This window comes from Drosophila serrata, unplaced genomic scaffold (genome assembly GCF_035046125.1).
Source record: "Drosophila serrata isolate PLE 108 unplaced genomic scaffold, ASM3504612v1 contig_360, whole genome shotgun sequence".
NCBI lineage: Eukaryota > Metazoa > Arthropoda > Insecta > Diptera > Drosophilidae > Drosophila > Drosophila serrata.
In genome coordinates this window covers 1,620,375-1,645,560 of record NW_028257258.1, presented here as the reverse complement: position 1 = coordinate 1,645,560, position 25,186 = coordinate 1,620,375, and the positions used below count along the sequence as shown (strand labels likewise).

At 43.0% G+C, this 25,186-nt stretch overlaps 1 protein-coding gene across 7 annotated transcripts; it reads left to right on the top strand.

Annotated features, from left to right (window-relative positions):
• The first annotated feature begins 2,877 nt into the window (after positions 1–2,877).
• Positions 2,878–24,960, top strand: sas (stranded at second transmembrane protein). Of its 7 annotated transcripts, none has more exons than XM_020962774.2 (10): positions 2,878–3,031; positions 4,552–5,004; positions 14,730–15,973; positions 19,123–19,414; positions 19,646–20,278; positions 20,344–20,580; positions 20,981–22,012; positions 22,678–23,703; positions 24,021–24,245; positions 24,311–24,960. In XM_020962774.2, the coding sequence occupies exons 2-10, from the start codon at positions 4,659–4,661 to the stop codon at positions 24,316–24,318; spliced, it is 5,043 nt and encodes a 1,680-aa protein (XP_020818433.2). In that variant the 5' UTR covers positions 2,878–3,031; positions 4,552–4,658; the 3' UTR covers positions 24,319–24,960. The 7 variants fall into 7 exon arrangements, with proteins under 7 accessions (XP_020818433.2, XP_020818431.2, XP_020818432.2 ...); XM_086838950.1 differs by having other exon boundaries at positions 2,917–3,064; XM_086838951.1 differs by having other exon boundaries at positions 2,923–2,981.
• Positions 24,961–25,186: the final 226 nt, after the last annotated feature.

The window sequence follows — 25,186 nt, the reverse complement described above, 5'->3', positions numbered from 1 at the left end:
AGTGATTGTCAATCATTTTTGGTGGCATGTCGCCAAACCGCTTTGACAATAAACAGCAGCAAGACCAACAGCAACTCTGGCCACAATGGCAGCTGCTACACATTTTTTGTTTGGGTTTTGGCCACGTTCGTTGCCCATATGATTTCTCTGTACTTGTGTGTTTGCTCAATTAAGTGGTATTTATGCTTGTACTATATTGCGAAAGATATCAATTGTTTATAGTTTAAAGTCTAATAAAGGTGTAATTATACCTTGGGTTAGGATCTAAATAAATATAGACTATCCCGTAACCTAATTTCGATTCCCATACATTAATGACTAAGCCGCACACTTGGCTTATTTATCACTCTACCTGCTTTGATTTATTTGACTTTAATCACCCAATAATAAACAATCAAATTAAGAGCGTAACAAACAAAGATACCGAGTTGGAAGCCAAAGATATTGACGTAATATTTGGCTTCGGTGCAAAGCAAATTGGTTAAATGCTATTTTTGGTTGAACAAATAAGAAAAACTAAGCCAATTTAAAACGCACCGACTTCGTTTCGGTGTCTTTTGAAACAGACCCGAATCGAGATTAACTCGAGTAAGAGATCTCGGCTGGTTTCATGGCCTCTCCGTTTTGGCCAACTCTCCTTTAATTTTATCATGAAATTTTCATGTGTAACGCGAATGAAGACATTACAATCCACAGAAACAGAAAAACAAAAAATTTGAGAAAATGAGAAAAACTTGGCCTCTCCCATGTAACCATGCGATGGCATCCAAAAAATTCATTTTTCGCGTTTTTATATAATGTGGAAATGGCTCTTTGCTTTTGATTTGGCATTTTCGCTAATTTCGAATATAATTTCGAGTTTCTATGTAGATTGCACTCTTAATTAAGGCAATTATTATTGAAAAACTTTCGCTGCTCTTCGTCTCCGATCAGTTGCATGCGAGTGGCTAAAACAAATCACACAGGTATCAGGTTTACCTGGTCCAATGACGGAGTAGAGCGAGGAAGTGGGTGCTTATGTCTATGGCTTTTTGTGATACCAAATGGGTTTATATATCTCTTTGATGAAGATGCCCTGAAAGTGGGTAAATTTTTGATAATTATATGTTTACAAAACTTACTTAAGGCTTTTTCGTGGGAAAGTGATTGGGGGAAAATGTGTTAACAATTATTTGAGATGTAATTGTTGCTAAAGTACTCACTTTAATAAGATAAATAATTACCAATTGTTTAGTTACGATTTTATTACAAAATCGATATATTTGTAGCTTCTTCGGGAAACTCGATTGAGTTTGCTTTTATTAGAAGGGACTCTTAATATACGAAATGATCAGCTTTATTTCTTTGCAAAGCCCAACTGCGACTCAAAAACTGCAATCATAAACTGAAGTTGCATTATTATTATTATTATCTTTTCTTATTGTTTGTTTTTTATATTATTCTGTGGCAGTAGCAGCCGCTCAATGACAGTGCGATAAGCCGAGGAAAAACACAACAACAAAAAAAAAAACAGAAAGACAATGCAACTTTGGCAGTGTTTAAGCAACACCAAAGCGCATTTTTGCATTATTCTTTCATGTTTGCATTTCAATGCGAGTATCTATATGCAACCGCAGGGTAACAAAGAAACGAATCTCTATGCACATTTGATACTTTTTGACATCTGCAAGTCGCGTTGAGTTGGTTTTGATTTTATTTGATTTTCGGATCACTGCGAACACACAGAACACACTTCCTCTGACTGACAGTTGGCCAACTCATGGCATTGATGTGTGCTGACGGTTTCTGGGCGCGTCTTCGAGCCGAGCCATTGAATTGATATTTGCATCGATGGCATTTGATTGGTGATCGGTGGAATTATTATTTTGGGGAGCAGCTATACAGATAAGGCTTTTGGCTCGGTCATGTGGGTTCACAGATGGAATTTAATCGAGGGTTTTGATTGATTATCTGGCAGATTTATCAAGTGGAAGCTGTGACCCTATTCGCATGTTGCTTAGTTTTTATAAGGGATATGCGAATCTCTGGTGAGCACTCTAGATGGATAAAAAAAGGGTTATCTTGGGCAAATATTTTTAGAAAATATATGTTTTCTATAATGTTATACATTTTCAGAAGCTTGAGGTGTTTTGAGTATCATTATTTTATCTTTTAAAGACCTATTTTCATTTATAGTTTTTATTTTGACTGGTGGGAAGTCAGGGTCAATCGTCTTTTTAGCCATCTGCAACTGTAATGGCTCTTTGTAATGTTTATAAAATTCAGCTGCCATTATAACGGTCTCAAAATAAGCCAAAAGTAAAGCCTTTAAGCCTTCTTAAACAACCCTGGCACCCAACATGTAATCCCCCTCGACCTTTGTGATCTTTCAGCAAGAATCGGAAGAAGAAAGAAACCAAAACCAAAGCCAAAACCAAATCGTAGGCGTAATCGAAACAATGAGTGCTAAGTTGGCTTGGGTTTTTCCAGTTCCTCAATGGGATTGAGTTTTTCCCCTGCCAATTGGGCAGTTCAAATAGTTTGCTGAGTTCACTTGTCAAGGAATTGACAATGCAGCTGCCTTGCCTTGCCGAAACTAAAGCTAGAAAACTAGAAAAAAAGAAGTAGAGTCTTGTGTATGCATCATGGTCGTCTGTCTCTGTTTCTGATCCAACTACTTCTGGAGAGGGCCGCGCGGAAACCCACACCCACATACATATAGCCTAGACACACCTGAGTGTGGGTGAGAGCGAGCATTCAACTGGGTATTATGTCAAGCTCTTGCTCTGCTCTCTCACCTGTTGCGCTGTTGCTGCTCAGCTGACGCTTATGTGAGGAGAGATGGAGAGGAAACCCACCTAGAAACCAGTTACGTTGCCTGGGCCTGTGCCTCCGACTGTGGTGAGTTGGCCTCCAGCAGAGATCCAAGCCGTTGGAGAGATCAGTTCGTGGTCGTGCCTGAGACGGAGCGGTTGGCCCGTGTGTGTGCTGTTGTTACCAAAGTATCCGCATAACGTGGCCAGATAAGAAGATATTACCTTTTTCTTGCCGGGTTGGTGCTAATCTCCGTTTAACGAGTGCTTGTGTGCGTGTCTGTGTGTTTGATTTATGCAAATCTCCAGCTTTCTTATTGAACAAACACAAGATGTGGAAGTGAAATACTCGGCGATCGGGAAGAAAAGAGAACCACAGTCAAAAAACATTCCATTGAAAATACCAAAAACGAGTTTTCTCGCCTCGTCTCTTGCTCTCCTCTCCAGTCGCTGTTATTTGCTTTCTGCCATTTGCCATTTCTACATAAAAGGAGTGAGAGTGAAATGTGAAATGTCACTGCAAATAGCCGCTGACTTTTACAATGACGTCACTAGCCTGAATAATACTGCTCAAATGTGAATATAGAAATATATACAAAACATTAATTGCGGCAGGCCTTTGCCCGCTGTCTAATTGCCTTCGAGCTAACTTGGCCAAAAAGGCTGCGGAGCGCATTCTGCGGTCTGCAGCCGTTTCCAGTTGCTGCTGCCGTTGGAACCGGTTCAAATATTTTCGCTATTGCAATTTGGGTCTAAGGTTTTTTGCTGCCGCCGTTGCATTATGGCGCATTGCATGAGCAGCGACTGCCTGGCATACACACTGCACTGCGGTGCCCATAGTACACATAGATCTCATTCCTAGAGCCCCTCGATCCGCAGTGGCCTTTGTTGTGGCTGGTTTATTTGCCTAGTTTCTTGGCTGAATGGTGAGAAGTAAACAGAAACAGAGTGGTATTGCCGCTGAAACTCCCAAAAACGAAAGATATTTATGAGCTGCTCTCGGGCTGGGCTCCAGTGGGTTGTAGCTTCAAATTAAATATGCTAAATAGGATTTTCATATCGTAAATTGTATCTTCAGGGATTTTGGAAAGTCTAGAGCGTAAGGCTCAGAGGCCCAAAACAAAAGACTTGGACAACGAACTTGCGCAACAACTTACGCGGGAGTTTTGCATTTTGAAACTAGGGAGATTTATATTCAATTCATATTTAAATAAATGTAAAATCAAAAAGAAGTAGAAATACTAAAAAATGAGTAGTAAAATCATTAAGAATTGTTCTGCTGCCATTTTCATAACTATTTTTTGACATTAAAATAAAATAAATGGGGTTTTTCTTAATCTATTTCCCTGTAACTCATTTTGAACTTGGAACAGGCATTCAGAAGTTAGACATTCTAATCTATTTGTAGCAAAGTCACAAAAACTTCTCCCAGTTCAGCAACAACTTTCCTACCTAGTGAGCTAACAAATCGCTCAACAAATCGACAAATGGCAAAATACAGGCACTTGACACTTGAGAGATCATTATTCAACCGACTTTCAACGGAAATGACAGCATTTGGGGTTACCAAACCGAACCAATGACAAGTCACAGAAACCGTTGTGGCAAACAAATGTCGTGTGAACTTAGCTAACCGCAAAGGAAAGCCGAAAAGAGAAAACTTACCAACAAGCCGAGTGAACAAAAGTCAATAATGAGCTATCGAGAGACCCTTGAAGATTCGAACGTATTTGTAATTAATTTAATTCCGCATTTACAGAAGATTACTTTAAGTTAACAACCATAACAAGTGCAAACGTGTGAGAAAAACCTTAAATCAAAGCAGGAGAAAAACCAAAAAAAAAAGGAAGAGAAAAGCTAACCAAAATGCAAACGTGTAGAAGGAGAAAAGCCGGAGGCCATTCAGCCTCCGCGATCCCGTGGAGGAGCCTCTGCGTGGCCACTCTCTGTGGACTGCTGCTGCTCGGCATTCAAATTGAGCAAGCGGCGTCTGCGCCCGCAGGCGAGGATTCGGCGGCAGATACAACAGCAGTGCCAGTGCTGGATGCCACAACAGATGCACCAACCACATCCACCTCATCCACAACAATTGCCGTAGAACAAAGCAGCAGCAACAGCACTGAGGCAGCGGATGGTTCAACGACTTCCACGACGACGACGACAACAACAACTGAGGCGGCCAACATATCGAGTCCGTCCGAAACCGAAGCTGGTAAGTCTGAAAAAGCCCAAAAGCCATGAAAATTATAGATGCCGGTTAAACGCGACGACGCTCCACTAGACGAGAGCCATCTCATCCCAAGCTCTTGCCAGACACTTTAATCTCACCTCTCAGCCGCAATCAAATCTCGGTCTCTGGCTCTTACCCTGGCTCAGAGCCACCAATTAACGCCGTGCCGGTGCGTGACTTCTGGGCCGCCCTTTTTAGCCATTCCGTTTCGATTTGTAAGCCATTTCTCCATAATTATTTTCCGATTCGGTTAAATGGAGCGCACAAAAGAAATTTTCGTTTGGATTAATGACTGGAAGAATCTTTTTGGGGTAAGAGGGAGATATATTTGTATATGAGTTATTTCCTGTTGAATTACTTAGTTAATTGAGCGGTATATCAAAGTGAAAATCTGTTAAGTGTTCCCTCTAGGTTATACATATGTAGTTAAGGAAAAGCTTCCTTAGGGAAAATTATAATTTATTCAATTTATAGAGGAACATTGTAGACATAGTTAAATAAGACCAGAGTAAGCTAGAAGGTTCTTATATTCTCCGATTAAAGTAATTGAATTGCTTTTAAACATGATAAAAACTTTGTCTCTTAAATTTGTTAGCTTGAGCCTGAGAACTGGGTTTAGCTTATATTTTCATTAATTTATCAGAGTGAAGCTATCTTACTTTTTTCTTTATGTCATGAGGTTAGGCTGTATTCTTTTACTTTTAGACTTAATAAAATGGGTTGTTTTTATTTCAGTTTATTTATCTAAATGAAGCTATTTTTTCCTCAAAGAAAATTGCAGACACAATGTAAATTAAAATCATTTTCAATTAGATATTAAAATTTGTCCTAGTGGAGAGAAATTAATCTTGTAATTACTTAGAACATTCCAACATGCTGCTGATCATCTCAGACTTTCCTGCACGTGCTATATCTCTTTAATGAACATCTTCAGTGCAAAAGTGAAAGGCTGTTCATTGTTCGGTGTTTTGTCAAATCGAGTTTTGTTCAAGAAAAAAATTAGGTTGCCAGTTTAATGACCGAGTTCTTGGCTGTTTTATGATAAGCCGCGACTCTTCATGTTTTGGCTTTAATGTCAGCTGCACATCAAAAGCTTCGCATTGCAGGCTGGCTCGTAAAACTTCAATTTGTCTTGTTTTCGTTGTCTTGTTACCCTTTCAATGATGACTCGATAAAATGGAGCCTAGCAGGGGCCACACACAGTCCAGATCAATAGTTGGTTACAAAAATTGGTAAAGGGTTAGGGAATGTGTATTGTAATAAAGGGGACTGGCTGCTATAAATGCCATGGGGAAGTTAACGAGATCTATCTTAGCTTAGCCCTCACAAATTACTCAATTTAAATGCAAAGCAGCCACAGACATGACTCATGCCCTTAACCTACGTACCCCGAAACATTTTGTTTGAGCCTCGGGTAATTTTGGGAGTTGGCATTTTAACGCCAACGTGGAATGTCTTTTACGAATAGATGTACCTAGAAAATTAGCAAGAAATAATAAATAGCAATTAGTCATTGGAAAGATTTGACAGATGAAACACCCACAGTCGAAGACACCACACCTGATGCCTGAGTACATTTAAATATGGGAATCTTGTCAATGGAGCTGTTAATTAATTAGGCGGCAAGTGGGCAGCAAGGGGACTTGTTTTTTTTTTTTGGATTATGTAATTAAAACAAATACATATATTTACAAATCGATAATTGAGCAAGACTTTAGACAGTTGACAAACGGGTTTGGGCTATAGTTCAAGCAACTGAAACGAGTCTTTAAACCGTCAGTGTTTTTACAAATATAGAAACTACACTCCATGTGAACTTTGGTAGATTATACGACTTCTTAATTGGCTTTTCATAATGACTTTTTCCAATCAAAATTCAATATCACTTAAAGCTCAATGTCTGGGGAATATCCCGGTTTTATAGACCTTTTTTCACCGCATGACAGCCAACTTGTTTTGTGGAAAACCCACGGCCAAAAGAAACACTCAGAGGCCAGCTAAATTCAACAAACTAACACTAATGAGTTGGAAAATTGCACACCGCAGCTGGCTGTTGTTGTACTTGAAAGTCGAGTACGTAAATCATTTATGTTAATTTTCCATTTTGCGGCCCCAAACGAGTGCTAAATTATGGCCTTGATATGACGCGGTTAGCAAAAAAAAAGGTATATATTTTTATCGCAGTGCAGAAAAAATCCTATTGAGTAATTTTCAATGCGTTGGCATTGCAAGTCAGGGACTGACTGCACTAAATGGGTTGCCAAAAATAAATAAATATATATATTTCCACGAGGTCTCTTGCACAATTGGCACGCATCACGAAATCTATAAAATTCAATAACGTAAATAACACGAGTCCCAAGTAACGACCTCAATTAACGACCAACTTGTCTCGTCTCACTTTCTTCAAGGGAAAACCTATAGCAGCGTTAAAGTGGTTGAAAAAATAATAATATATATATGAAAAATGGAAAAAGACGGAGTGACCTGCTATTATGCCAACTTGTTGATTGTTTATTATTTTTACAAATCATAGCAAAAGTGAAATTTACATATTTGTGGCACGATTGTCGTGAGTTTTTCGGTATCATCTCAACCTGTGGGAAACTGGTGGCTTTTCGAATGTTCAGGGATGACAAGTTAACATTTATGCGAAAATAAAACATCAAGTTGCTGAATTGCTGAATGGAATATAAGAGCGAGAGTCTGCTCTGCGTCAGAGGTGCAACATCAAGTTCGTTGCCTAAGTCTTTTGTTTGCTACTCCCATGCGATCCCCCTTACCCTTACCTTTGCCCCTCACATTTCACTGGTTTCTTGTTTATTTACCTGTCTGATGTTTTTGGCCTTTATTTCTCTTATTTATTTATTCATTCGCCCGAGCAAACACAAGAAATTCTGCAGAAAAAGGCAAGCGTCAGACAAGACTTTTGTTTTCGCGATATTTTCAAGGATAAAGATTTTTAGCCGAGAGTGTGAGAAATGCATGGACACAAAAGTATATAAATGTATACACACATGTGTTATTTCTGCATAGGGTGTGGCAATTCGGTGCGTGTTTTCTGACCCGAACCGCTGGACCCCGAAGCGAAAGGGGTTCATGCTCGATTAGTTTGCGAATTTCAGGCGACCGCTATAATGAACCGATAAGTAAAAGTAGCTTAAAAAGGCTTTTCAACCGGCTTGCTAGCTGGTTCATTCGCAAAAAAAAGAAAAAGAAAAACACGTCAAGTGTTATATGTGTGGAGTGACAAACACAACAATGGCAGCAACAACGCAAAGCGATTGTTAATTGTTGGCCGTTAGCCAGTGGGCTTTTTTCTTTTGTTTTTGTTGCTGTCACCGGCTGTTGTTATTATTATTATTATTGTTAGTGCGGCTTTGTACATTGACACCCAGCACACAGCATCCAGACGCGTGAAAGTGCAGACAGAGACAATTAACATTTTGGCCATAAATATGGCTTTATGGATGTTCCGAACTTTGGCAGTGTCGAAAAAAAGCACACACACACACACACACATCACTTATGGGCTCTGAACTCTGAGCTGGATTTTCCACGCCAGATTTGTGGGCTTTCTCCGCCTCGAAATCTCCCATCGAACAGGGGGAGAGAGAGAACCAAACGGGTTGAGCAAGTGAAAACCCGGCCTGAGGCTGAGCTGAATCCTATTTATGTCAGGGGCGCATATCAAAATACATATCAAATGCAGCCTAATTGCAACTTGTTTGAAATATGCATTGAGCAATGGCATCAATTCCACTTAGAGTATCATGCAATTCCTGCCCCAATCCCCCCCGTTGGTCTAGACCTGCGTCGCCTGTCTTGAATTTGTACAATTAGATAATTTTTTTTTTCGTGTGCGAGTATGTTTTTCTCACCGCCTTGCATTTGGATGAAAAAAATGTAGCACAGAAAGGCAATGTGCGGCTAATTAATGCATTTTAATTGCAAATACTTAGCAGAGAGCAGTGTGTGTGAGTGTGTGAGTGTGTGAGTGTGTGAGTGTGCATGTGTGTGTGTGTTGTGGTAATTATTTGTGCCATTGAACGGTGCCGAGAGCCGGAGAGCCCGAGAGAAGGAGAACGTGGACAGGAAGTCCCAGCTTAGAGCGGGAGCATTCACTAAAAGAATGTAAATTAATCTAATGATATGTTATGAATAGTTTCTACTGTTAGGTGTGCTAAAACATTAACTAAAAGGGGGGATTACTGGTTGTTATATAATGGGAAACCTGATGAAGCGGCCGATGAAGAGGGGTCTTTAACCTTAAGTCACAACTACAAGCTGCAGAGCATCTTTTTGTAACTTTAATTGCATTTTAAATACATTTTTGAATCACTTTTAATTTGTATATTTACAAGTTTATAAGGCTTATCATTAAATTTGTATTATTATAATTTAATCCTCCCGAAGCATTTAAATTAAGCTTGCAACATATTATTATCAGTTTGTTTGTGATCAAGTGACTTGTTAATTAAATGTTTTTCTATTTACTCAGACTTAACACTCTCTTAGTCTGTGGTATAATATATCTCCATGTCCATTGTCTGTTTTGTTAGCTTGTGCCATTCAATTGACCCTCAATTTCCAACGCACTTAGCCACAAGTTACAAGTTGGCTAGTCAGCAGTGCACAATACGTTCGCTCACTTGGCCAGCTCCAATTCCAATTCCAAGTCCAATTCCGAATCTGAATCCAAACTCCACTTCCAATTCGATTTCATGGCCGGCCAAGCAACTCGCATTCACCTGGCAAACTGGCAAAGAGTGTGTGTGGTGTCATTCCATTGAGATACAGATACAAGTACAGAGATACAGATACAGATATAAGCAAGTGTAGCAAGTAGACCCGGCTAAGTGGCGCTGGTGTTTAGTCATATATTGTTGTTAATAATACTTCTGCCAGAGGTCTTTGTCTCGGGCTCCTTCAGCTCGAACTCCGGAATGGACAATGACACGCGCTCTTGGCAGCATTTGAAACGTGTTTTGTTTTGGCATTATATGCTCCTTCTCCTCCATGCAGTTTTATATGCCGCCCCCTTTTGCAGCCGGGTCAAACAGCATTTTTGTTGTTGCTGGATGCACATGAACTTTCGAGTTGAAAAAGGTCAAATACTAGCGATGGTTGGGAAATAATTTTACTTTATTGCCGAAGACAGAGACCAAGCACTGTCTTCCCCCGTTAATGATATCGCTGTGGCTGTTGTTTTTATGGCGCTGAGGAATTTTACCCTATCAAAGATTACTTACCTGACTGACTTTCATATCTGTTCGTTCTATGTTTCTTTTTTTCGGGGACTGTCTCTCTTTTGTGTCATTAGCCAGTGCGATAGAAAGGCCGATAAAAGGCCAAGAACTATTTGGGTTTGCTGGCCAACTCGGCTAACTGCAATGGAGATGATTTTACGATAAAGCTGTGTACATTTTCCCTCCTGCGATTATATTGTAATGGAACCGCAGCAAACAAAAATCAGGAAATAAATCATTCTTAAAATGATCACTTGGAGGGAGGCCTTTCCGCTGAAAATATATGAATGGATGGTATGATCTTCAATTTCAATACAACGGCGGTAACATTGAAATTTAACACTTCGTTTCACCCAAATTTCCATATTCGCCTTTTGTGGATTATCATCTTTTTGGTGCGGACAAAGGCCGCGCAATTTCATTAGCGTCGGCAAATTTCTAAAACAAATACAATAGGAAAACCTGCGAGGTCTGGCTTTAATTAAAACAAAAATATAATCAAAATTAACACCCAAAAAGAGAGGCAAACGGACTCGAATGCAGGCAACATCATAGTCGTAAATTGCGTAATCAATTCGAATTTGTTTATAATTCGAAGCCAAAACCGGACCACAGGCAACAGCAGCTGCACATAATACGCCGAATATTCGAGTGTATTCATTTCGGATTCATGACACACTCTGAGGCATGACCGTTACATTGCCCAAACCCCAAAATGGAAAGCCCTTTCGGGTCCCCCTCTTCCCTGTCGATCACAACCCAACTCTATTCCCCGTTTTATATTGTTTGTTGACACTTTTTGCGCATTACAAAACTCGGCCAATCGGCTCTCCGAGCAGGCGTTGCTGGCGGGGATCAGAGGCGTGGGCATGGAGTGGTCATTAGGCGGTGTGCACTATGGAGCTCCGCTTCCGGTTGACTGCGTTGCCACCACACCACGGGACAAACACGGAAATCGAAGAAAAGAACATCAAAGCGGGAGGAACGGAACGGAATTATTACTAGTGGGAAGGAGGCAGTGTTTATGGGTCAAGTGTAATGTGGCCTAAATGGGGGCCACAATTCCCAAGAATGAGGTGGTTAAGAAAGGAATTTAATCCATTATGGGTGCTTACAATGGTAATTATGTCGATTTTGAATTGATAAAGTAATAGCCATTAAAAATGGAAGCTTACAAAGCCTGACATTAACTACATAAAAACAAAATGGAAAGCATCTATACACCAAAAACTATTTCAAATTATTAGATTACAGTATGACCTTAAGCAATTTTAAAAAAGGAACATGAAGAATAATTTACTTAATATAAAGGTTGTATTTTGAAATGCTCTGATTTTAATTTGAAATATATGTTCCGTATGATCTTGATCAGTTTAATTATTCAAATTTTAATATATAAATCTTACATCTCATATCTCCTGAATATTTAAAATAAAACAGTAAGCCCCACCAATCAAGGTCTCATTTGACCAAGGAATCTCCCCATTTTCCGCCGCATTTATCGCACATTTCGTGGCATTATCAAACCTAGGATCAGTGGTAGCCCTGCCCCCGAAGAACAACTAACAAAGACATCCGGTTTGCAATGCAACGCTTCATGGCAGCTTGTCGATTCTAAGCACATCACTTACACACGGACCGGGGGAGCCCCTTTTAGATCTCTCCCTCCCAGTTCTGGGGACTGACTTGGACTGTGACTGCTGCCGTTCATTTGTTTGTTTGCTGGAGCCGCAGAACGTGCGGCGACTTAGAAAAACCGCAAATGAGTTCGAACTACCGGACAGCAGTTTTGCATTTCTGCATAAGTGGCCTGTCTTCGGGTGATTGTTTGCGGTAGTGTGGCGATGGCGGTTGTCGCTTGCATATACACAAAATATATACATTTAGCTGTGTGTATATATCATAATCAAGCTAACTGGCTAGCTGACCGGCTACGCGTTGAAGCATAAACTATGCTAATCCAAAAACCCCTTTTTGCCTGGCGAGCAGCAGCAGCAGCAGGAACAAAAGCGGACCAAGTTCGTTGCCTGAGTCTTTTGAATGCACTCGTTGAAGTTGAAGTTGGGGATAAAAATACAAGGCAAAAACTTGCATAACGGAAAGGCAGACCACCAAACAAGTCCCCCAAAGTCTCTGCAGCATGCACCACCAGGTCTTGTGTATAAATATATATATATTCATACATAAATTGAAGAAGCCTGGAAGAGTCGCTTAACGAGTGCCAGTGAAAAATGAAAATCAATGACAGTAAAAGACAAATTGTGCGCCAAGTAAAAACAGACAAAGCCCAAGGAGTGGGAGCAGCACCACCACGAAACCTCGAACAGCTTGGGTATTATAAACGACTAACCGTGACAGCAAACAGCCCGTCGAGGAGTCCCAGAACCAAGAGCCAAGAACTGCAATGGCAGCCCTATCTGAAGCTGAAGCTGAAGCTGGAGCTCGACTTGGTGCTGGAGGCTGCCATCGGCAGTGGCAGCATAACGAACTAAAATTCAAGGTTCATGTCAGTAACCCTAAGCTTGGGTCCCGGCACAACAATAAAAGCAACAGCTAAAACATAAAACACACACATAAAGATGTTCTCTCTCTTCGTATAGAAATCGGCTAGGGTCTCTTTCTCCCATTCTCTCTGTAGACTAACGAACCGAGCCAAGTTCTGATAGGTTATATACCCTGACTTTTAAGCGGTGTATATCCATTCCCATAGAGGGTTTATACTGTACAAAGAAGTAGGTATTCATATATCAAAATTGTAAACTGGTTATATCTTCTGCAGAGGATTATTTATAGCCATCAATTAACTACATCTTATCTAAATGAATCCTTAAATCAAACTCATTTAGAATGTCTGAAGAGAGTATTTACATATCGCGGCTATTTTTTAGTTGTAAAGATTTTTAGCGCTAAATTGGCATCCGTTGCATGCCGACTCCAACTTCAACTCCGATTCTGTGGCTGTCTCCGACTGTCTGGCTGTCCGACTGACTGACTGCCTCCAAGCGTCGAGTACCACAGTAAATTTCAGTTCTCCTTTCTTATTGGAGCGACGACAACTGTTGCGTCTGCACCAGGTATGGGGCGTAAAAGCGTTCAGGGACCAGGGACCAGGGACCAGGTACCAGGGTTCGCTTTAATGCCTATTACCACGCATGCATGACAGTCCTCTCTCTCTCTCTCTCTTCACCCACACTCCCGGCAGGGCTGTCTAGGCGGAGGACTTGACTGGGTAAGTGCCGTCCCCATGGGGTCGCATTCTACTCCGGCCTGTCCCCCAGCCGCGGCGTCATCCATGAGTCAGCGGCGGCCATGTGGCGGCATCTGCGTCTCGGAAGGGGCTATTTACCACTCCGAAGGGAATGATGATCGAGTGCTCGGATCCGTTGAAAATTGCAGCTGAGCCCCATTTTGTAGTTATTACTGAAATGGAACTAAACTGTCTTCAAAACATTCGAATGTAAATGTTTGAAATTCTTTTGGCAGCCAAAGAGCAATCAAAGATCATTATGTCCCAGCTAAATGAATATTGATTGACTAATTTACGAAATTGGATGATGAATCGCTTCGCAACAAACTCTCTTTGAATAATCCTAAACATCCAGCCAACTCTGGTCTGGTCTTCTTTCCCACATTTTCCCCCCGAAGTTCAAGTGCAGCAATTAGCAATCAAGTTCAAGTTTCCCATTAATGAATTAACTCTTAATTGAATGTTCCTGCGAACACCGGCTGGGATCCCAACAGAGGCAATCTTGTATTTCTTGGCCAGCCCAAAATCCCAAGTCAAGTGTTTTTGTGTCCGTTTTATAATACACAAGACTTAAAGACCCCCTTACTAAGGTCGTCTTTTATTTATGACATGAGCTTTGGGCCCCGAAGCCAGGCCCAAAAACAAATGTAATTATATAAGAGAGAGAGAAGAAGAGACTGAGGAAAATCACAAAAGAACAACATGTGAGATCCAAAACAAAAAAGAGCTTTACAAGTGAGAAAAAGAAGCAGGAAAACCGAAGAGAAACAAGAATTATATCATAAAAGATGAGGCTTGCCTGATATTTTGGCCGGGGCTTGTCTTCCAAGAATGGACCGCGCTCGTCCGACCTACGGATGATGATTCAGCAGCCAGAAGACACGGGCAGACGGGGGCTTAATGAATACCTTGCAGATTTTGGGGAATTGATGCTGCGGCCGTTGTTGTGGCAAAAAAAGAGCAGAAATTACGTTTCAATGATGGCGTTGCCAATGCGAATGACGATGATGATGATGATGAGACGCGTGAGATATTTCCAATACGATTTACGTGGTTTCCGCTAGAATGGCGCAGAATTTCGGATTGCCAGTTACCGTAAATGTGGGACAAAGCCTTAGAGTTTGTTTACCTCAAAGGTGACTCAGTTTTGCCTTAGACTTGTATTAATTATTTGAATCTAATAAAAGGTCATCTTTTCTATTCATTTTCAGAGATTACCACTATGCTGCCAAGCATGGACTCCTCGTCCAGTGTGAGTTCGACCAGCATTGAACCAATCACCTCAACGGAACCCACGACCACGCCGCGCCTTGAGACGGAGCAGCACATGGTTTTCTCGCACACAGAGCCCGACCAGAGCCACATCCAGCATATACCACTGCGGGATGAACATGCAGAGAGCAGCGGCAGCGATGATGCCACCACCGAGATGCTTCGCGAACACCAGCAGGAGGAGAGCGAGCAGCGGCAGAACGAGCTCAATCAGATCTCCAACGAGCAGGACGACGTGGTCAAGGATCTCAACAATTTCCGACATCCGGCTACGCTCATAACGGCCAGCAACAGCAACGGCAACAGCGACGAGATCGTTGAAACCGAGAGTGACAAACGGGTTGAGACGACAACAGGTACTCCTTCTCCAGCCACGTCCAACACTACGACAGCAGCAGGCACAACAACATCCAGTACGGAGAGTGCGGTGCCGAGCGAACGCGAAGAAGATCCCTATCATGTGCATATACTGTCCGAGAATCATGATCGCCTGGCCGAACACGAAGATTATCAAATGCTCTCGACCAGCACCGAGGAGTCGACATCGAGCATGGCCGGCATTGTTGTCAGCCAGGAGAACAAGGCAACCGCTGAGCCATCAGCAGTGACCGAGTCCACAACTACAACCACATCCCCGGCCCCATCTATAGGCACATCCACAACCACATCGCGAGCACGCGCCATGCATATGAATGAGCCAGAAAATGAAACAGGCACCACCATAATGCCGGACAGCGAGTCGGGCCCAGTGATTAACATTGTTGAAGGACAACACACACAGCGGCAGCAGCTGCAGGAGGAGGAGGAGAAGAAGTCGGAGGAGGCACTGAAGGGCAAGGAGACAGAGCCAGTGAGCCAGAGCAGCTCCACCACCGAGGCCTCTGTCACCACCACAACCTCGGAGCCATCGCCATTTGTGGCTTTCGCTGGCGAGGGAAGATCAGCGGGTGGCAGCGATGATGTGGAGCTGTTCCTGCACCACAATGGTTCCACTCACGAGCAGCTCATGGATCTCAGTGATGTGGACATGGACGAGGATCAGAATGGAAGCAGCAGCACTAGCACCACCACAACGACAACGACCACTGTTCAGCCGGAAACGGAAATGCCCAAAATTGTGGAGATCACAGCCAGCGGGGATACCATGCAGCGCGAATGTCTGGCCAACAACAAGAGCTATAAGGTTAGTATGCAAAACTAAATATTTTTATCAAGATGTGATTAATAGTATCTTAAGGAAGATTGGTTTAGAAGAAAGTTTTACAGAGAAGATGTCCCAATTATGTAACATAAAAACCTTTTACCATTATGCATTATGCAGTTCAGACAAGGAACAGAAAATCAAACTTAACCAAAGCATTTAAATGACTACAGGAAAGGAAGCTAAATCCTGGTATTTGAAATTCCTATGCCCTTGCAGTGAAAATCTATCATAGCTAAGCCAAAAATGCATTAATGTTAAATCGGAAAGCTTTACTATGTTAGTTTTTATTAGATTAATAAATCTGAATCCAAATTTTTTTATTTAAATATTTTTAAATTTTTGCCAATTTTTGACAATTTTAATGATGTAACCCCTTATGAAATTTTCAAATTTTAACAAAAATTTTGAAAATTTATTTTTTGACCATACATGGCTTAATCGATTCGGCTGTTAATGGTGATCAATAATATATATGATTTATAGGGTCGGAAATGACTTCTTCATTGCGTTCCATGGTTTTGATTAAAATTCACCCTGCAAGGGTATATAAAAACTATACAAATTCAATAATAATGAAATGATATAACATACCCTCGACTTTTTATGAAATTTGCACTTTATAAAAACTGGAAATAAGTTTATTTTTAGAGGAAACTAATGACAATCTGCATCAACGAGGAAGTTGATTCGCAACCACTGGTCCGAATAATTAAAACTTATGAAATCATTCGATCTGTTATTCAATTTGTTATCAGGTCTGTGCTAGATTTCATTAAACTTTTAAGAAACTCGTATTCTTTGTAGATTTAGCAAGCTAGGGGCAAGGCCACAAGAGATGCAATAATTCTAGGTTTAGAAGATACCAATTAAAGACAAAATTCAGGCTAAAATGACACCTTATCAAAGTAGAATATATGTAAGTCAGGCGTAGAGAAAGCGATTGGAAAACGCCTCCATTTCTACGTCTGCCTGCCCACTTCCTGGCACGCAACTCCAATTTGCCTTGTCGTCACCTGGATTGCATAATGGCAACGAGTTTGGTGCTCATAATGAAACCGGTCAGACCCAGACCCAGAGCCAGGCTCACGGCAGCCTCCGGCGCAGCTGCTGCTCTCTGTACTCCGAAAAAAAGCACGAAAATATTCGGGTATTCGGGGTAGCTTTTCCCGGCTGCCTGCTCGCCCAGGCGGCAATTATGCAAATATTTTTGCGCACCTCGAAATTAACAGAAAAATGCACGAAAAAGGCAAGCTGAAGAGGGAAAATTCCAAGAAATTGCTGAGCTGTGATTGATGTTGACATCGCTTTCGCGTTGTCTGTGGCCCAGCCCAGGTCCCACACTCCGGTCATCATCATCATTACAATGTGACAATTGCCGGCATTTTAGATAAGTCATTGGATAAATTTTTAAAAATCTTATCTTATCTTATCTGTTGGCTAATTAACAGCCATCGGTTAGTTTGAAATTTTCAATAAATTGCTACACTTTGTGCCTTTGTGCGTTTGCCCAACTGTGACGTGTTCATCAAACGTTGCACTCCGGCTCTCCGGTCCGCATAATGGCGTCCAGTCATGGATGCCATATCTGGGCTTGGATCGGCTGTCCATCGATATATATACACATATATATGTATCCATACATATATCTGCAAATTGGTGGACGCCTGCAGCTGGCACTACTCACTGATCAACCCATTTTCCGCGGCAATGCCCCGACTCTGGGTGTTGATTTTGTGTTAATTAAACTAGAGAGGGCTTTTCCTTTTTAAAAATACACTAACTTATAATTACATTTAAAGAAACCTACATTTAAATTGTAATATTACAATTGAAAAAGTTAATAGAGCGAGACAAAGCGCAAATGCTTATTGAGTCCACAGTTTCTGGTATCTGTAAGGAACTAAGTTTCTTCGGGAAGAGTATTAACCCTTCGGTTTGGCCCACTTCTCATCTTTTTTTTATTAATATCGCTTTTCTTAATCTTTTAAATTGTTTGTGTTGTAGTTTTCATAATCGAGTTTGCGGTCCGCTTCGATATGAAATAATTTTTGCTTTCACTTTTAATGAATTGTTGTCGGCGGTTGGACGGCCCTCCTCCTCGCCCTCCCACCTCCTCCTCCTTCTCCTTCTCCTTTTTGGTTTATATATATATATATATTTTTTTTTTGTATTTATTTTTAATAAATTGCTATCGATTGGCGGACACGTGCAACATGCCAGGCCGCATGCCACAAATGCTTTTAAAGTGAGCAGCCAAATAGTTAAAAATAATCAAATAAATTGCACAGTTTACCAAGTGTTTTCTCGGTTTTCCTTTTCAGTAGTTTATGGTGCCAAAGTGGGCGTTTTGGGGCGTTGCTTGGGCTTTATATCCGCCAAGACTCCGAAGTTCACAAGAATTGCGCTCATTAGCTGCCATTAGGGAAGGCTGAGACGGCTGGGGAACTTTTAACCATTAAAATATTACTGGACTTAACAAAGGGGCGTGAATATTTGCACCTGAGAACCCCGGTAAATGCTTTGGGAACTCCAGCTTAAGCCTAAAAAAGATTCTTAATTAAAACTAAAACGAACTGCTGCGGCAAACAAAAGACTCTGGCAACGAACTTCGTTCGAGGGCTTCATCGAAATATGACATATTTGGTTATTGGAGCACTTCGCAAAAGAGCAGGAAATCTCTGGCCATGATTGCCTTCAGTCAACAGGCCGGATGATTGATGAGCTCCACTCCACTCACTTGTTTAGTTAACTCTGCAAATTGATGTAATGTCTTGCAAATTACTTTCACACAGCTGAGGAAATGTATTTTGACAAAAAAAAGTGGGTCAGTGGGTCGATCTTTGGCCATTACCGGTACAATTTGCGATTGTTCTTAGGCTTTGTGACTAGCGATTATTGGTGTAATCTACGGGTTTCCTAAGATAGTGAAAGTCGTGATCATTGTTCAGGAAGTAATTGGAAAAAGGGAAAGAAAGACGTGAAATGAGGCTGCTTAAGGTAGTCTGTACCAAATATGCTTTGGTTCAAAACCACAGAAGAGAGAAGGTCTGGTCCCTTTAATTTTAAAAAGGTTTTTGTACTTATAAAATTCAAGAGTATTGACTCAAACATATCTTAATAATTTGCAGCACGGCGAGATGATGGATCGGGACTGCGACGAGAAATGCACCTGCAACCGCGGCGACTGGATGTGTGAGCCACGCTGTCGGGGATTGAGCTATCCCCGCGGCAGCCAGCGCAGCATGGCCAATCCCAACTGCCGGGAGAAGGTAGTCGAGGAGGACGAGTGCTGTAGGATCATGGAGTGCAGCGAGCCGCTACTAGAGCCCACCGTGGTGACATCCGAGGCAGCTGCACCGTCCACGGAAAAGACGACAGGAGAGGCGGCGGCAGTGACCATGCCGCCAGCTGAAGACGACGGTGAGTGGAACTGAAGATGAGTTCTAGTCGTGGCTTTTTGTGGCTTTGCCGTAGTCGTAGATAGCTTTTATTGCATTCCCTATTCATGCCAATATATTTGCTGGCTAAGCTTTCTAACATTTGCCGTGTTCTTTGTGCCTTCCATTTACACATGTCCCCATCCCGCTGCTCACGCCCATCGCCCATTGCACCGCCACCGTCACTGCTACCACCACCTGCCACACATTGCAGCCACGCCCAAGCCGCGTACTGACTGCCACCACATGGGCAGCATCTACAAGTTCCGGGAGCGCCTGGAGATCGGCTGCGACCAGATCTGCCACTGTGCCGAGGGCGGCGTAATGGACTGCCGGCCCCGCTGTCCGGAGAGGAACCACACGCGGGCGGACAAGTGTGTGTATGTGAAGGATCCGAAGGATGTGTGCTGCCAGCTGGAGCTGTGCGACGTCACCTTGGACGATCACGAGCAGCAGCCAACCCCCGCTCAGAACACATACAACGAAGAGTCGGGCGAGCACAATATCTTCGCCTTCCAGGAGCAGGCACGCGATGCAGGACATGTCAGTGCTAGGTGCACCTTCAAGGGATCCGAGTACGAAGTGGGGCAGCAGTTCCGCGATGGCTGCGAGCAGCTGTGCCTCTGCAACGAGCAAGGCGTTCACTGCGCCAAGCTGGAGTGCCCCTCGAACTTCGGGTTGGACGTCCAGGATCCGCACTGCATTCGCTGGGAACCGGTGCCATCAGACTTCAAACCTTCGCCGCCCAACTGCTGTCCTGAGAGCATGCGGTGCGTGGACAACGGCACCTGCTCCTACCAGGGCGTGCAGGTCGAGAACTGGTCACCAATTCCGGCTAACCTGACAGGTAAGAGCGTGGCTCAATCACCTCCATTCGCTTCTCTCTCGATCATGGCTTCTCCTCCCGACCAGGTTGCGATCAGCATTGCTACTGCGAGAACGGACGCGTGGAGTGCCGGGCGGCCTGTCCGCCGGTGCCAGCTCTTCCGCCTGCGGATCTGCCCTGCCATCTGGGCCTGGCCCGCCTCCTGCCAATTCCCGACGACGAGTGCTGCAAGCACTGGACCTGTGCCTCGCAATCGCCCAAGGCAGGACCTGCTGGACAGGAGCCTGAAGAGGAGGCCACACAGTCCTCGATCCCGATCAATGGTAAAAACAGATGCATGGCCACAGAGTAATCCTATTTCTGGGACATTGCATGCAATTTACATCCAATCGCTTCATTCTTTCACTCCCAACAATAGTCCTCAGTTCGATTTGTTATTTATTATTTTACATTGTTTGCTTTTGTTTAATTTGCTTAATTGATTGGCTGTGCTTTTGCTATTTTGTAAAGTTATCTCTGATCTCACTATCGCTCCTACCAATCACTTTTTATAGCGCTGACATGCTATTTAATTTCGTTTTACTTTGTTTTTATTTTCTACGCTCATCACAACCAATTTCAATATTGTTATTCACGCTATGCATTTTGTAAATAATCAAACTACAAAACCAACAACCAACCAACCAACAACCAACCAACCATCCAACATGCAACCGATAACAGAAACCACAACCACGACAGCGACAATAGCGACAAGTACCGCTGGCAAAGTGCCCCAGATCAGGAAGGACGAGGACAAGAAGTCCTCTACAAGCGGCGGTGCCTTCTATCCCACCTTAGATGGCAAGCCGCCGAAGGCAATCGGAGGTCTGGGCATCTTCGAGAAGCCAGAGAAACCCGAGAAGGGTCACAAGAAGGTGCAACATCAGCACAATCAGCCGCAGGATCAGCAGCAACATCAGAACGATGTCATTTTCGATGGCGAGCGGCCGGAGGAGCAGGAAGGTCCCTTGCCACCGAACGGCGGTTTTGTGCCCTTCCAATTTGGCCACCAGCATCCGCATCAGCAGCAGCATCTCGGACCCTATGGCTTCTACAATCCCGTGAAGCCCGTTTACGAGGACTATAATCCCTACGAACCGTATGACATCAATCCCAATGGCACGCCCCAGGGCAAGCCGCCACCGGTGCCCACTAGTCAGTCGGATTTGTTCAACATATTGGGTGCGGATCAACCAAATCATCCCGGCCATCCAGTACATCAAGGCCACCCGGGTCACCCAGGACCTGTTCCGATTCAAGGACAGAAGGATAACCATAACCTGCACCAGCAAGTCAGAATAGAGCAGATACTGCAGCACCTGCAGCAAACGGTTCCTGGAGGACCACCACCGCAGCAGCAGCAACATCCACAGCACCCACAACACCCCCAACAGCCTCAGGTGCCTGGCCACTATGTGCCCATTGTGCACAGTGGAGTGCCTCCGCCACCGCCAGGACATGGAATTGCCATTGTAGATGGCCAGCCAGTCGCATACGAGAGCTACCCAGTGATACCAGGCCTAGGCGTGCCTCCGTCGACGCTCCACCAGCCGCAGCAGCCACATCAGACGACACCGCAACAGCATCGGCAGCAAACGATCCTGCCCAGCTCCAGCACAACCTCCGGACTCTCGACGCAGGCCAGCGAGCACAGCCTGCACCAGAACCAGGACAAGTTGACCAAGCAACAGCCGCAACAGCAGCAGCAGCCAGGTTGATTTAACTACATATCCTAGATCTCTAGACCCCATAGATCTCTCCTCTACTCTGCTCAGCCCTCCAAGAACCACCACAGATACACTGCGACAGGTTTCTACCGTACTAACTGAGACTACACCAGCAACTACAACAAAAGACACACACAACAAAGTCCACAACACACGCAACTCACCAAGCACCTACACCCTCATTTGGCACACAGACCATCCATCATTGTCATGCTTGCAGCTAATCCGCAACTCGAGCGATCTGAAATGAAATCTGTTAATAGATATCGGGGCACTAATACTAAAATTACTAAAACTAAACATTAACTAACTAAACCTAAGCCAGAGATGGACAAAGGTTGATTACCGTGGGAAGATGGTGGCACAACTGTGTTTATAAGCATTATTATATTAGTCATTAAAGTTTCAAAACGATAATACTATTCAATTTTGAATAAGATTAAATAGATTTGTTATAATTTTAAAAGCTTTCAAAGATATATCTCCTTTTTTTTGTATTAAATTAATCTTGATGCTTATAAACATTATTGAATACACCCTATGATATCCTCAAAGGTGTTAATCTTTCATTTAATCTTAATCTTTCATTTACTAATATCAAAGTAACTTAACTAAAAATCTTGTCTTATCTTATTAAATCCACGAAACTAGGAGCCGGCAATCTACAGCCTGACATTGAGGTTCACACCCTGGAGGCCATCGATGCGCGCAGCATCCGCATCGTCTTCACCGTTCCCCAGGTGTATGTGAATCTTCATGGACGCGTAGAGCTTCGGTACACGAACGGACCCAGCAATGATACCACCACCTGGGAACAGCAGATCTTTGCGCCGCCAGAGGACCTGATTGCCACCTCTCAGATGGAGTTCGATCTGCCCATGCTGGAACCAAATTCACTTTACAAGGTCAAGATCACCCTGATCCTGCGTGATCTTAATTCGCAGCCCACAAGCAGTGTGTACACCGTAAAGACGCCACCAGAAAGGACAATCACGCCACCACCTCCGTTCACCGACTACAGACCAGACTTCCAGGACATCTTCAAGAACGTCGAGGATCCCGAGCTGACGGTCAGTGAGACGAATGCCTCCTGGCTGCAACTTACCTGGAAGAAGCTGGGCGATGAGCAAATGGAGTACGTTGACGGTGTGCAGCTTCGTTACAAGGAGCTGACGGGCAAGATCTACTCCTCGTCGCCCCTGATCCATCGCACCCTCACCAGCTATACCATCCAGAACCTGCAGCCGGATACGGGCTACGAGATCGGACTCTACTACATCCCCTTGGCCGGACATGGTGCTGAACTGCGCGCCGGACACATGATCAAGGTGCGCACTGCCCCGAAGATCGATGTCTACGGCTTCGATGTGACCGTGAATGTCACAAAGGTAAAGACCCAGAGCGTGGAGATCTCCTGGAATGGAGTTCCCTATCCGGAGGACAAGTTCGTGCACATCTACCGGGCGATCTACCAGAGCGATGCTGGCAAAGAGGACTCCAGCGTGTTCAAGGTGGCCAAGCGGGACAGCACCACAGGAACCCTGATCATGGATCTCAAGCCAGGCACCAAATACCGCCTGTGGCTGGAGATGTACCTGACGAACGGCAACACCAAGAAGAGCAACGTGGTCAATTTCATCACGAAGCCAGGTGGTCCGGCCACTCCTGGCAAGACTGGTAAGTCGGGATGACAAAGTGGTGGATTGTGGTTTTCAAATAAGATCTATCTATTTAAAGTGCGGCAGTTTTTCGAAAGAATTATTCGGGGATTCAAATTATTTGGTAAAGAAAGCTTACATCCAATCATTAGCTTTGTAGATTAGGAACTTTTATGTAGAGTAATTCTTGATAGCACCCACTTTATTGTTAACAGAAATTGCCCATGAATATATAAGTTAAATAATTAGAAGTGTAGTTGGAGCTTAAGAACACAAAATATATAAACTTTTATAATTTATTTCGGCAAAACAAATTAATATGATTTATTACCACAGGCAAACTCCTAACCGCGGGCACGGACCAACCCGTGGGCGATTACTACGGACCTCTGGTTGTGGTTTCTGTGATTGCCGCCTTGGCAATCATGTCCACGCTGGCCCTGCTCCTGATTATCACCAGGAGGCGAGTGCACCAAACGGCATCCATTACGCCACCACGCAAGAGCGACGCGGCCTACGACAATCCCTCCTACAAGGTGGAGATCCAACAGGAGACCATGAGTGAGTTCAGCCTTCTGAAGACCCAAAAGAATTTCAAATATTTTAATTTTATCTCTATTTCGCAGATCTGTAACTGACTCTCGATGCCCCTCCAAAAAACAACTAGTTTAAAGACAGATTCTTGTAAATATTGAAGAGAACCGGAAGATTACTCAGTGTCAGTAAAAATGGTAATAAGTAAAGAACCTGACTCAATCAGATGGAAGAGATATAATATGTTTAACTTTCTGAAGCCGGCGCAAGATCAAAAACAAATTTATTCAATTCGAAATGGCCGCCATGTTGTATGTAGTGGTTAAGTAATCTAAAAAGAACACACATCTTTTGTTAAACAATTTGTGACTTGTGTAAATAGAGAGAGAGTGAGACAGAAGGTAGACATCAACACCCTATGGAAGGATTAATTAATTGAGGAAAACTCCACAACTGAATTGGCCTCGCTCGCCATGGCGCACGGATTCTTCTAGCGATTTCGAAATGCATACGAGTTTAGTTAGTTTAACTTGTAAATTTTAGCTTTACACTTATCGTAATTAAAGGGCGCGTCTGCAATGCTCCGATCTACCCGACAGCAGCAACAACATCAGCAATATTTGGCTCAAACGATGCGTTCTTCAATTAACAGTCCATAAATATTTAAATTAGTTCGTAAAACGTACAGAGATATATGTATGAATGTATGGATAAATAAAAATTAAAACATTAAAAACAATAATTACTCAAGAATATTTTATATGATCTAGAATACATGGTAGTTCTTTTGAGTTAGTCTTCGACCTTGGCATTCGATGACCCAATATTCGTTTATTATACAAAAAAAGAAAGAGTTACCTTAACGAATTTCCTAATCAGTTAATTTATTATTAGTGTAATCTTCTTCTCCCAGGTATTCTATTCTTTTTAATGTTGTGTTTCAAACAAAACTAAAATTAACGCAGAAG